Source organism: Nyctibius grandis, chromosome 6 (assembly GCF_013368605.1).
Source record: "Nyctibius grandis isolate bNycGra1 chromosome 6, bNycGra1.pri, whole genome shotgun sequence".
NCBI lineage: Eukaryota > Metazoa > Chordata > Aves > Nyctibiiformes > Nyctibiidae > Nyctibius > Nyctibius grandis.
The window spans coordinates 73,885,396-73,898,385 of NC_090663.1; the positions used below are offsets into that span (position 1 = coordinate 73,885,396).

Sequence of the window (12,990 nt, forward strand, 5' to 3'; positions counted from 1 at the left end):
CCTATTTTATGGGCTATCATTTATAGACTGTGTACTTACGCAAAGATGGTGCTTTGGTATTCTTAGTCTGTAGTGCTAGATTCCTCTAGAATATGTACCACATACATGGGAACATCCATGAGCTCAAAGCCCCAACAACATGGGCTTGGTGTCTGTATTGCCTTACTCAATCAGAATGCCTTGTTCAGCTATGAAATGCAAACCAAGCTTAAGAAACTAACAAGTTACCTTAAAATATCTATTGCATGAAAATCATGCTGTGTTATATTGTTACAACACAAATATTTGTTATATGCAGACAAAAGAGGGACTGAAAATAAGGATGTAAAACCTCATCTGGGCATGTTTACCACATAAAATCAACTATAATAGCATGATTTGAAAGCAATGCCCCCAATAGTTTGCAAAGTTACTGGTTGCTAGTAAATAAAGGAGATGCCAATATAGGTAGCAGAGTGAACTGAAGAATCATAGGTACTGTCTTTTGTCACTTCACTGTTCTGTGGCTCATAATTGTTCTGCAAAGAGCGATAATGATGCTTAGAAGGGTTTGAGAGCTCCATGCAATAAATGCTAATAATTATCAGCGTATGTTTCAGGCAAACTCAGAAATTAGATCAGATGACCTTCGCTCATGTCTGGTTATATCTGGTAAGAACCAGAAGTCCTTTCACAGTTGCTTCCCAGTTTGCCAGGCACATCTGCCCTATATTGCAATTTGCACAATTATATATAATGAATATATATATATATATACACACACACATATGTGTATATCCATATATGCATATATATCTTGCTGAACATTAAGACTGCTCTTTAAGAATAACCTAACATTCTTGGATTCAAAATCTTTGAGTAGCAATAGAGGCCAAAATGCCCACAACTGTTGGGTTCATTTCAACATGAGGAACCATGTAAAAATGAGAAGGTTTACCAAGAATAAACAGAGTGGCACTGAAGACAATTAAATCCGTAAAGGGGGCATGAAGACTACAGAAGGACACCAAAGAGGAAGGACCGTGCCAATGCACACGATTTACTGGACATGCCTGAGAAAGTAAAAAGAATTGGTCATGGCCGAACAGCAAAGAGAGGCTATTAGAAAGAAGAAGGTGTCCTTCCAAAAGCTAAAGACACATCCAAATGAAAAAAAAACCAGAAGTATCACAAACACTGACAGATATACTATTAAAATTATCGTTAGGCAGACCAAAGATGAGTCTGAGACCTAACTAGCTAAGAGAATAAAAAATAGTTCAATATCCTTCTTCCAATGCATCAGGAGGGAAAAAACATTGTCAGTGAGTCTGAATATGACAAGGGTATAAAATGAACTCTCAGGGAGGACAAAGTCACCAGAGAGAAGCTGAACCATTTGCATCCTTGTTCACTGTGGAAGAAATCAGGGAAATTGTCCTTCCAGAGCCCTTTTGGGGCATTCAGGGAACTCAGCAGAGAATGTCTCTGAAATTGAAGTATCTGGAAGAGGTAGTGGTACAAAAGACAGATGAATACAGATGAATCTCCAGGATCTGAAGGATACACCCAAGAATTCTAAGAGAGCTCAAGGATGAAATATCTACTAATAGCAGCATGTAACCTGTCTTCTGAATGTTCCTGAGTACATGAAAATCAAGAGGTGTCAAATGTGATGTCAGTCATTAAGAAAGGTTCCAAGGGTATTCAGTAAACTAAAATTTGACATCTGTTCCAGGTGAATTGTTAGATACTGTAATAAGAGAGAGAATTAGTATCTACCTGAATAAATATTATCTAATCAGTGAGAGCTAACAAAGCTCTCAGGGTTCTTTGAAGGGGTCAGTGATACGTAGACGAGGATCATCTGACTGATACAGTCAGCTTGGATTTCCAAAAGACTTTTGACAGAGCTTTTTATCAAAGTGTTTTAGGAAAACCAAGCAACACAAGAATGCCTCTGGCTTAAGAAGGAAGGCGCTGGAATGGATGAGAATATGATTTAAAAGATGTGAACAGAGGGTAGACCATCATTGGATGGAAGTAAATGGTCAGTTCTTGCACAGGAGAGAGATCACTAGTGAAATTCCATATGGTGTCTATCCTGGGACCTGTACTATTCAATATATTCTTAAATGACCTGGAGAAGGGAAGTGACCAGTGAGGTGACAAAGCTTTGCTGACGGTAGTAAGGACAAGGGAGACTGCATAGCTTGCAGAAAGATTGACTGTACAATAAAACGACAGGTGCAATTCAGTATAGATGATTGTGAAGTGATACGTTTGGGGAAGAATAATCCTGTCTTCGCACCTTGGATTATTTCTAAGCTGGCCCAAAGGTCTTCAGGAACAAGACCTTTGGGTCATGGTAGACAGTTACATGAAAATATCACTTAGTAGTAGTTGAAGAAAAAAAATAATAGGTTAGGAATGGTTAAGAAACACATAGAGAACAAAACAGAAAGGATAATTCTGCTTACTGTTCAAGTCCGTATGGTACTCTAAAAATCCAAGGTTTACACACCTGAATACTGCATGCAGTTCTGGTCCATGTATCTCGGACAGGACATACTAGAACTGAAAAGCGTTCAGAGATGACAAGGATGATCAGAGGTATACTGTGACTTCCATTGCAACATGCAAGAAACTCCATCCATTGAATAGCCAAGAATCTTCATTTGGAAAACAACATGACATAGGGGGAATGTAAGAAGAGGTCTGCAGAACTGAGAGGTCAGGAGATAAGTGGAGTGGGATTGACTTTTCACTGTCTCTTCTAATACAAGCATGAGGGATATTGGAAGAAGTTAGTAAGAGCTTCATGCAGAACAAACCAGAGGAACCGGTTCTTCAGACAACCTATGTGGACCTGTGGTACTCCTCCTCAAATGACTTTCTGGATGGAGGAGTTCATAGAGATGCAAGGAGAGACCAGAAAAAACCTTGGAAGAGATGCTGTGGAGTCTGCTAACTAGATAAACCACATAACCTAACTTGAAAATGTTTGAAGGCTGGGAGGCAGTTTGTGCTTAACCCTGTTCTTATTTTTCCTGAGTGTCCACTCCCATGTTACTGTGGGAGATGGAGCTCTGTGCTAGATGGACCTGTGGTCTGAACCAACGCATAAGTTCATATGTAACCTTCTCATTGTACACCCAAGACAGAATTAAATAAATGAAGTTATTAACAGCTTAAATATATTCATAACTTTCAAGCTCCATAAATAAGGGTGATGTTATGAAAAGTTAGGACCAGAAGGAACCTTAAGTCACCTAATCCTTCACTCTGTTCCATGGCAAAATCAATTGTGTCCTTACTGACAAATTTATTTAACCTGTTCCTAAAGCTTTCAATGATGGAGACTCAACAGCCCCAATAAGTAATCTATTTAAAGTCTCACTATTCATACTATGAGAAGGATTTTTTTTTTTCCTCTCTAACTGGAATCTAACCAGCTGTTGTTTGCTGTAAACCATTAGCTAACTGCAAGCCTGAGCTAAGATGGGAGGCGTCCTAGACTTCTGATGAATGTTGTCTAGTAACTTTAGTGACTCTGGAAACAGCCTGAATGCAAGCTTGGTTTTTAACGTAGTTGGTAGTTACTAGTTTTTGTACTTTGGTTAATATGACCAGGCATGAACAGGGATCTTTTCTGTATCCTTTTAGGGATTTTCATGCTATTTTAATGTCTTATGTCTTGAGCATTTTCTGGCTTCAGGTAAACTTTCCCTGAGCAGTACTTTCTAGACCCAGCATGTTTTGACTTTGCTTCATCAAAGGTTATTTGAAAGGTGTGTCTACAGAAAAAGTGGGACAAAAATTTCTTTTAAAATATTACTGAAAAACCATATCTAATATTTTCTTTTTTTTCCTATAAGGTCTAATTTCTGCTTTTGCCTGTAATATACTGAACTATATGTGTTTGAGATTAAATGTTTGAGCTGTCTTAAGGGATGCTGCTCAGTTCACGTAAATTCTGCTTCTTGCAGATGATCATTAATTGCGTCCTCGTTTTCCAGGTACTCGACTTGAGAAGGGCGTTCTGCCTAGCAGAAATGCTAAGCACCTACAGATTCAACTGAAGTTGATGTGGGCTGCTCTTATAAAAGACAGTGTACTTTAAGTTGTTCAGGTCTTTTAAAAAAATCAGCTCAAATGAGGCATTTTAGTGAAACCTTTTAAGCTTAATTGCTTTGTTTCAGTTTCCAGTCTCTAACATGAGTAAGAGCACTGTCCTCTCACTTGCAATGAATTGTGATAATCATTTTATTGGTACATGTGAAACACTCAGGAGCAGTAGCGGTGGCCATTCTGAGGGAATGAATGTCTGTGAACAGGGTTTGAATTAGTAAATAGACATGAAGTGATATGTGGAACAAGAAGGAAAACATGTATTAAATAGCTGCTCACTGGTGAGCACTGACAATTCTGTGTACAGAAAGAAGCAAACATCCTGTGGAAAAATAGTGTGTAAGGGTGTATTTGAAGACTTCATCATACTGTGGATTGTGCAAGGAAGCCAAATAAAGATTGCACAAGCGCTTTGATTTTGGTGGTTTTAAACTCATTGACTGCAAGACTGCAACCTCAGTGATGTACTTTTAATAGAGGTTTGTAAACGTACGTGATATACGTATATATTTGTAGACTATAAACTATAGCAGTTTCAATGAAACAATGGTGGTGTCAGTCAGCACATTGGCATGGGGAGGAAAATACCATGTTTCTCTATCTTGAAGACTGAACTTAAATATATCTTACAAAAAATTACCACTGTGGAAAATGATCCTTTATTTCTGTTTCCCTGTAATTTAAGAACTTATAAAAATGTTCTGCTTTGAATATTAGACTTGATTGATTATGCCAAGGATCGCAGATCAATCATCAGTCTCCCATATGAAGGAGGATGAATGACAGTTTTCAATAGGTTGAGTCTCTCTTCTGGCTCAGAAAATTCAAAGTGATCATGTTCGCTCTGAAGTTCTTATAAGTGGCTGACATCTAAACATCAGTTGCCTTGGAAAGAAAAAAAAATAATTTCCCCCAGCTGCTTCCCCATCACCAAAGTTGGCATTCAGTGTTATTGAGGAGGGATTTTTTGTGTGTTGCCGTGTTAATTCAAGCTAAATGGAAATGGGGCAGCCTTTACTGAGAAGCAGTGGGCTACTCAGTATAAGAATGGCTAAAGAAATTTAAGTTCCTTCATGTGTATTTCTAGTGTAAGCTGCAAGGAACCCCCAGAAGCATCTCTCTGGGAATTTTCATAGTGTCCTGTCCTCTCACTCTCTCCCCTCCACTCCCCTGCCTCCTCCATTCCAACCCTGTTATTCTCTTGAGATCAGTGTGACAGATCAAAGGCTTAGATGGGGCCTGTGCCGGAGCGACGATTTTCCTTTTCCCCCTTCAAGCTCTCTGCTAGCTCTCTCCATGGATATCTCCTACAGCTGTTAGCTCCAGAACCAGATTTTCAAAATAGCAGGACATACTGTAGTAAATCAGCATTAATTATCTGGATTCTGCTTCCTAAACTAGGATGTATTTCAATAACATTAATCTGGCAGGGTAATGTGTGGGTAACAATGCCAATTCGTGGCATTCACTTTTTATTTTTCTAAATGTTCTTGTTGTGACCTATCTGTAATCAGGACAGGAGAAAGCGAGCACACATTTTGCATTCCTTCCCCATATTTTTCCAGCCCTGATTCAGCAGAGTACTTTGGTACGTGTGTGTCTCAATGCATGTGCCTGTCCTGCTATAACACCTTGCTGAACTGGAGCTTTCAGTGTTTTTCACTACTGGAAAGATTTTGTAAAAATTCTGACTTGGATTCCCCACATTCTACAACTTGAAATGTACAGGCCGGAAAGTATGTAGTTTTGAGGGTGTTTTGGTTTTGTTTGTATTTACACATAGTGATCACTCCGCTTCCTGCAATGCCTTAAAGCTCTGACTTTTTCAATTTTAACTCGCTTTCTGATTTTCTTTGTTGCTTCCCCTTCCTACCTTCATTGTTTTGTTCTTCTGTTCCTTTGCAGCCTTGATGATATTTTCCTTAACTATTTAGAGCAACTTCATTTGCTTCAGACTCGGTTCGTCCCTTGAAGAATTCCTACAGCTCTGGATGTCCTGACAGCCGTAGCTTGTGGCCACTCCAGCTGTCATGAGAATTTTTGCCATGCTGTAGTTGGATTTCACAGATACATTCATGGAGGTTGTGGAGTTTTTTCTTTTCAGTCAATCCTCAACTATAAGGCTTTGCTTTAACTACCCTCCAAATGACATTAGTATTCTTTTTTTGACTATGGATGTATTAGGCAACGTGCACTTAAATAGCTTGTGGTAGTAATTGAAGTACATCTGATTTGCTCAGTTAGATAGCACTGTATCCAAGAGAACCCTCAGCAGAAATCTTCTGAAACCCTTTTCGCTGTGTAAGAAAGTTGCTTCTTGTAGACCCAAAAAGTGTCTGTTAGCTGGTTTTCAAAGTTGTATTCAGTGAACACACTGCGTGGTTGACTCTAGGTTCGCCTTCCAGCAGATGCCTGTGTCACCATGTCATCCATCGATTTAGACATAAACCATTTAATTATAGTAGGAGCTTTCAAAAGGTTTTTACCCAGGCGGCGCTCTGAAGGTTAATCTGTTGCCCAAGATGGTTTGAAACTTGCTGCCACAACGATTGCAGTTTCCAACCTGCCTGGCAGTGCCAGGAACTGAAGAGTGGTTTCTAATAGAGTGGGATTCGTGTTTATCCTCATGGTGATATTTTTAATGTTGTCCATCTACTGGATAAGCCCTAGCTCAGCTGACACAAGGAAAGTGGTTTCCGTATGTTGCTCTGCGAAGGCATATTTTCTATATTATTTATGGAGCTCCTCCCACTAATATGACTAGCTAGATTATCTGTAAGGCTGTACTTGTTCTGAAACCACTATTGATTAAATGCTGAGATGAAATTTTTTTTTAGAAGCTGTCATTGGAACATGCTTAGGCTGCACTTGCTGTCAGCTTAACAGTCATGTTTCTGTGTCTTCCTCTAAATTCCTCTCCCAGCTGGGCTCTTTCATATCTTAGCATTAAAATAGATTCTTCCTAATTAGACAGATCTCTGTCATGATAATCATCTTGAGAACGTATGCTGTATTTTCATACTGCGTATCTTTTCACCGATCAGGCCTGTACTTTATAATTTTTCAAAATCGTAAGTCACTGAATAGATCCTTTACCAAGCAATCATCTCCTGTAACTAGTAATTAGTGCCCTGTCAGCTGATATCGGTAGGCATTAGTGTTCAACTGCTGGCATCAGCAAGTTCATCTTACATCACTTAGAATTCTGATATATTTGATTCTTTTGAAATTCCAGTTGTGAAGATAGTTTTCTAAAGCTGATGTGCAGGGGTAGGGGAAAGGAAGGTATAGAGCAAATATACCCATTTGTGCATGCAAAGTAAATTACTACGAGAGGGGAGTGTGCTTAAGTCAGTGGTCATCAATGTAAGTGTGCACATTTATCACGAGTGAGTCTGTGCATGAGTCTGATCGCAGAACAGAGTTGTCTGGTCAAGGTTGTGAAGAACATCTGGTTTAACAGTAGTAGAACTGACAATAACCAGTAGTAGAACAACAGTGAGATCTCTCTGTTTCTTGCATTGCCCAGGCTGTAATCTGAGGGGTTTCCCCCCCGTTTTTATTTATTCAGACTCAGTGGCTTAGCAAAAGTGTTGTCCTTCACAAAAACTGAATTTAAATAGTTTCCTAAACAGCTGATTTTGGCCTTAGTTTTTCAGAAGCTGGAAACTGTTTGTGTAAGTATCCTTAAAATAAGTGATGCAAAATGAAATGTGAAATCTTATCTCTATTATGCTATTTTACACTTGCCATTCAATACTTGGCTTTGAAAGAAAACTGTCCTGTTGAATTAAAATTTTTAGTTAGCTCTTAGGTGCTGGACGACAGCTGTAAAATAACATTTTTTATGAAATGCTGATTCTATTGATTGTTGTTAGATATAGGGGGTAGTGCTTTATCCCATAGAAGGTTGTACTATAGAATAATGCAAGTATCACCACTCTTGCTGTTAAAATGAGTGAGGAAATAGATACATATTTGCTCAGCTTTGTTTTAACCTCAGCCAATTAAAAAATATCTTTTGATCAGAATCAACTGTTTTTAGAATGTATTTGGATGTTTTTTCCACAAAACTGGTGATTGATCTGTTTGCAAAACTTCTTACACTAAGCACTGGTGACGACAAAACTTTGTTACTCAAATCATCACCCCTGGACTGTGCAGCCTGGCAGAACCAAGGTACATAGCCGGGAGATGAAAAATTCCTAAATTTTTAATAGGTTGAAATTTAATTCTATAACAATCCAGCACACACTTAAAAAAATGCCATCTTTGCTGCCAAAGTGATGCACTGAAAGTTCAGGTATGTTTGTGTGACTCCGTATAGATTGAAAAATGGTATTTATCCTAGTTGGAGGAAAAGAACACAGCTTCTGTAAAATGCACCAAAAAGCAGTCTGTAAAAAAAACCCACAACCCCACACTGCTTTTACACGTGTTTCTGACTCTATGGGTATGAGAACTGTTACCTTCTCTCTGAGGACTCCAGCGCTCTCTGGGCCTGCAGACCCTTTGGGGTGCAGCTGTCAGCAGGCTGGCAGTGGCTGTGGGGGACACTGCGGGGGAAGCCAAAAAGTGCTCGTTCAAAGTTAAACCTAATTCACAGCTTTTCTGTTTCTGGCCTGCTGGCACTTTCCATTTCAATTAAAAACCAAAAAAATCAAAAAGAAATCCCAAACAAGAAAGCCCCCTCCTCTTCCCCCCCCCCCCCCAGTTCTTACATTCAATCTTTTCATATATATTCCTATACAACCAAATAATGCTGTTGTCTTGTGGCATCAGATGGAGATAAATAGTTACCAAAGAGCTTACAACACATTCCCCGGCTCCAAATTAACAGAAATACCGATCTTTGTAAATGACACAGATTTGCAGTTTCCCCTCGCTCTTAGGCTGCTTCTGAGCAGAGCTATAATTTTCCTGCGTTTGTTTTTTGATAAAGCAGTAATCGGTGATCACGAAGAACAGTTAAGTAGCTTCTCCGCAGTTCTCAAACTGATACTAAGGAAAAGTTTTAAGGGGGGGGGGAGGAGACATGCTCATCAGTCCCAACGCAGGGAAGGTACTAATTACTAATTTTATTTGTCCACTATTATTTTCCATCTCAACTTAGTCAGGAATTGTTGCAATAGGAATGAAATTAACCCCAAATTTCGTATTGCTGAGCACTTAAAGAAGACAAAGACAGCTCTTTACCACTGTGAGTAGCTTAGAAATAGTATCCTATGCTAATCTGCAATGGCAGAAATGATGATGGTTTAAATCAGATCTCATGATTAATGTATGAGTTCCCAATTTTCTTTATTTCCAGCCGCATGTTGGAGAACAAGGGTGTCTCTCTAAGACAGTTGTTTTGTAGAGGTATATTAAAAAAAATAAAAATAATTGGAAGTGCCTCGCTCATAGTGCTAGTTAGAATATAATCAATTAAAATAGTGCGTGCAATAGCTTTGTCTGCAAAATGGTTTAAAAGGAGGTTCCCGGGATGTTATTCTCGACCCATTAATCCCGGCGCCCTATCTGGAGGCAGCCACCCTTCTGCGCCTGGAAAAATGTTCCTGCCCAACGTGTCATGTTTCTCCTCTTGTTTAAAATAGAAAGTTCAGCCCCGTGGCTGGGAGGCACCGGCCTCCGCGCTCTGTTTGCCTTCATTATGCAACAGTTTACACAGGAGGGGAAGCGCGGCACACGCCGCTCCGGCCCGGGCTGCGGCCGCCGGGCGCGGGACCCCCACCGGCCTGCGCCCGCCGCTGCCGCGCGCCCTCCGCCCCCCGCCCACCCCCGCTGCCCCCGGCCCCGGCGCCTCCCGAGAGCCGGGGCTCAGGACAGGCGCTCCCCCGCCGCAGCGCCCAGCAGCCGCCGGGCCCGGTGCCGCGGCCGCCCGCCCCGCCGTACCCCCCCGCACCCCGCCTGCGGGCAGCCCGCGCCGCTGCCGGGCGTGAGGGGGGCGGCGGGCGCCGGTGGCGGGCGGGGGGGAAGCGCCATGTCCGCTCCTGCTGGGCGACGTCCGTGCCGGGTTTTGCACCTTGTCCCCGGGTCTGCCTCACGGCCTGGAGGAGCCGCCGCTGCTGCTGCTGCTGCTGCGGTGTTTACTGAGCGCTCCTGTCCTGATATCACTCCGCTGGCATGGAGGAGGAGGAGGTGGAGGAGGAGAGCATTTGATCATTGTGATGGTGGCAGGAGGAGCAGCGGCAAGCAAAGCAGAGCAAAGCGTTAGGCTGTATCAGCTCGGCGTTCTGTAAAGACTTCAGAGCTCTACTTTTTTTTTTTTCTTTTTTCTCTCCAGCTCGGCCCGGATTGTTCATGTGTTTACTTCCCCCAGCCCGAGGATTTGCTATTTAGGTTCCTGTTGAAATGCAACCGAGCAGCCAAAGTACTTTGCGAACATGGTGCGGCATAAACACCAAAACTTTTTTCTAGAAGGAAAATACAATAAGCAAGCGGCTTTGCCTGTCTTTTGCTGCCGGGGAGTGCGAGTGAGTGTGCCGTGTGTGCCCAGCGTGGGCTTGTGCTTGGATGTGTGTGCGCGAACGTGCGTGTGAACGGGCGTGTGTGTGTATGTGCGTGCATGTGGAGGGGCGCGTGTGTTTCTCTTTATACATGGGGAGAGAAGGCTTTTGGCAAAACCTCCGGAAATCTCATGGAATCTATTTTGAAATAATGGATTATAAAAAAGAAAAAGGAGGAAAGGAACTGGTCTGATAGCTCCTGGAGTTTGCTACCCGAATTGCTGCTGCTGCTTAGTTTGTTGTGCTTCTTTTTTTGTGTGTGTTTGTTGGTTGTGCTGCTGGCGATAACCTTTTAGCACCTTCTCTCTTTATTTCCCTTCCCCCCCTCCTCTCTTTTTAATGTTTTGGAGCTTCTCGAGAGGGATTGGCTGGGGGGAAAGAGAAACATTTGCTTGGGATCGCTGTTTCCCTGATACATGGTGGTGCCCCCTCCTCCCCCCCCTCCCCGGTTCTCTAAAAAGTATCCCATCAGGACCCCGGAGGAGACTGTGTGTGTGTGAAGGGTAGGATAAAAAGTTCTTCCAAAATAGTGTGCACGGGGAAGAGGATGGGGGATTTTGCAGCCCCCGCTGCCGCCGCGAATGGCAGCAGTATCTGCATCAACAATAACCTGAACAGCAGCCTCGGCGGGGCCGGCGGTGCCGGTATCGGGGTTAACAGCACTCCCCACGGTCCTCCTGCCGCGGCTCCCGGTAACAATAACACTAATAGCGGCGGCATTCCCAAGCACAGCACGGTGGTGGAGCGGCTGAGGCAGCGCATCGAGGGCTGCCGGCGGCACCATGTCAACTGCGAGAGCAGGTACCAGCAAGCCCAGGCGGAGCAGCTGGAGCTGGAGCGCAGGGACACGGTGAGCCTCTACCAGCGGACCCTGGAGCAGAGGGCCAAGAAAACGGGCACCGGCGGCGGCAGCAAGCAGCAGCATCAGAGCAAACAGCAGCAAGATGCCGAGCCTGCGACGGCGGAGCAGAGGAACCACACTCTGATCATGGTAAGGGGATGCGGGCCCCCGGGGGAAGGGGGGAGGGTGGTCGCTGTCCGCTCCGAGTCTCTCGCTGGGATGAGCTGCAGGTCGCCCCCGTCGTTTTCTGGAAGGGGACGGGGGCTCGGCTCAACTTTGGCGGTGGCAGGGCCGCGGGCAGGCTGGGCGGGCGGGGGGCTGCCGCCTGCCTTCGGCAACTTCGCACGGGCACGGGCGGGGGGAGCGCACAAACTTTTTTCCAAACCCTGTCTCTTGCAGAAGGGAAGAGCTGCCCCGGGGGAAGGAGGGGTGCCGGGCGTGCGCCGTGGGCTGCCGAAAGCCAGAGGAGGGTTTTATGTGCGGGCGTGTTTCGAGATGGCTTTTGGGTGCGGGGGGCGTGCGGCTGGGGGGGGGCGTGCGCCCTGCCTGGCTGCCGCTTGCCGTCCCGCCGCAGAGGAAGGTGGAAGTTGGCTCCGCAAGCTGGGGCGAGGGCAGGAGGAAAATTTGGGCAGGTTTCTCGCCTGGGTTGCCCCGGTGTGCAGGAGCCCCGGCTCCCCACGCCAGCAGCGGCTGGAGTTGAATCGCTCCCTAAAGTTTTCCTTGGGTTTTAAGGAGCTTAGCGAGGAGCGGAGGGGGGGGAAGGGGGCGGGGGCTGAGCCGGTAGGAGCGTAGCGGCAAGTAGGAAGCGGAGTTTCCCACTCCCAGGCTGCACCGATGATGAATAATAAAAGGAGGTGCGGGGGGAGCCGGGCCCCGCGCTCCGTCTGAGCCTTATTTATAGCAGGTCGCGGCCGCCAGCCGTTCTGGTGGGGGGGAGGCGGCGGCTCTGCGTGTTTGTCGTGGCCAGCGGGGGCAAGCGGGCGACTCAGCCGCGGGGGAAACGCGTGCGTGTCCTGATGTGTCCCCCCGCCCCGGGCCGGGCCGGGCCGGGGCGGGGGTGCCCGGCGCTCGGGGGCGGGCACGGGGCCGCTGGGTCTTCGCCGTCTGCCGGGCGCACAATGGGCGGTGGGAAGGAGAGAGGGAGGGAGGTGCGATGGCAGCGTGTGGTTTACAAGCCTCGCACGTCCCTCCCTCTCGCCTTCCCCTGCTGCGCGGGGCGGTGCGGGAGGGTCCGGGCAGGGCGGCAGCTGCCGCCGGCCCCCGCGGTGGGGGGGGGATCTCCGTGACAAAGCGGCGGGGAGGCGGCCGTCCCGGCGGCGGGGGCTTTTCCCCTCGCTCCCCCCCCCCCCGCATGTGCAAGCAGGGAGCAATGTGTTTATCTTGGGCCGCGCCGAGCCTGTCCTCCCCCGGCCGGGATGCCCGGCTGGGTGCCTGCCGGCTCCTCCCCTGCGCCACGCCGCGCAGCCCCGCGGGCAGCACCCTGCCCCTCGCTCCTCCTGCCCCGCGCTTTGTCAGCCCCCCCAGCCCCGC

General features: G+C 45.7%; 1 protein-coding gene across 1 annotated transcript in view; it reads left to right on the forward strand.

Annotated features, from left to right (window-relative positions):
* Positions 1 to 10,159: 10,159 nt before the first annotated feature.
* Positions 10,160 to 12,990, forward strand: part of MAML3 (mastermind like transcriptional coactivator 3) — a 255,096-nt gene continuing 252,265 nt past the window's right edge. The window contains exon 1 of the mRNA XM_068404020.1: positions 10,160 to 11,610. Within this exon, the coding sequence (XP_068260121.1) occupies positions 11,167 to 11,610 (444 nt within the window). The 5' untranslated portion in view covers positions 10,160 to 11,166. The remainder of the gene's footprint in view (positions 11,611 to 12,990) is intronic.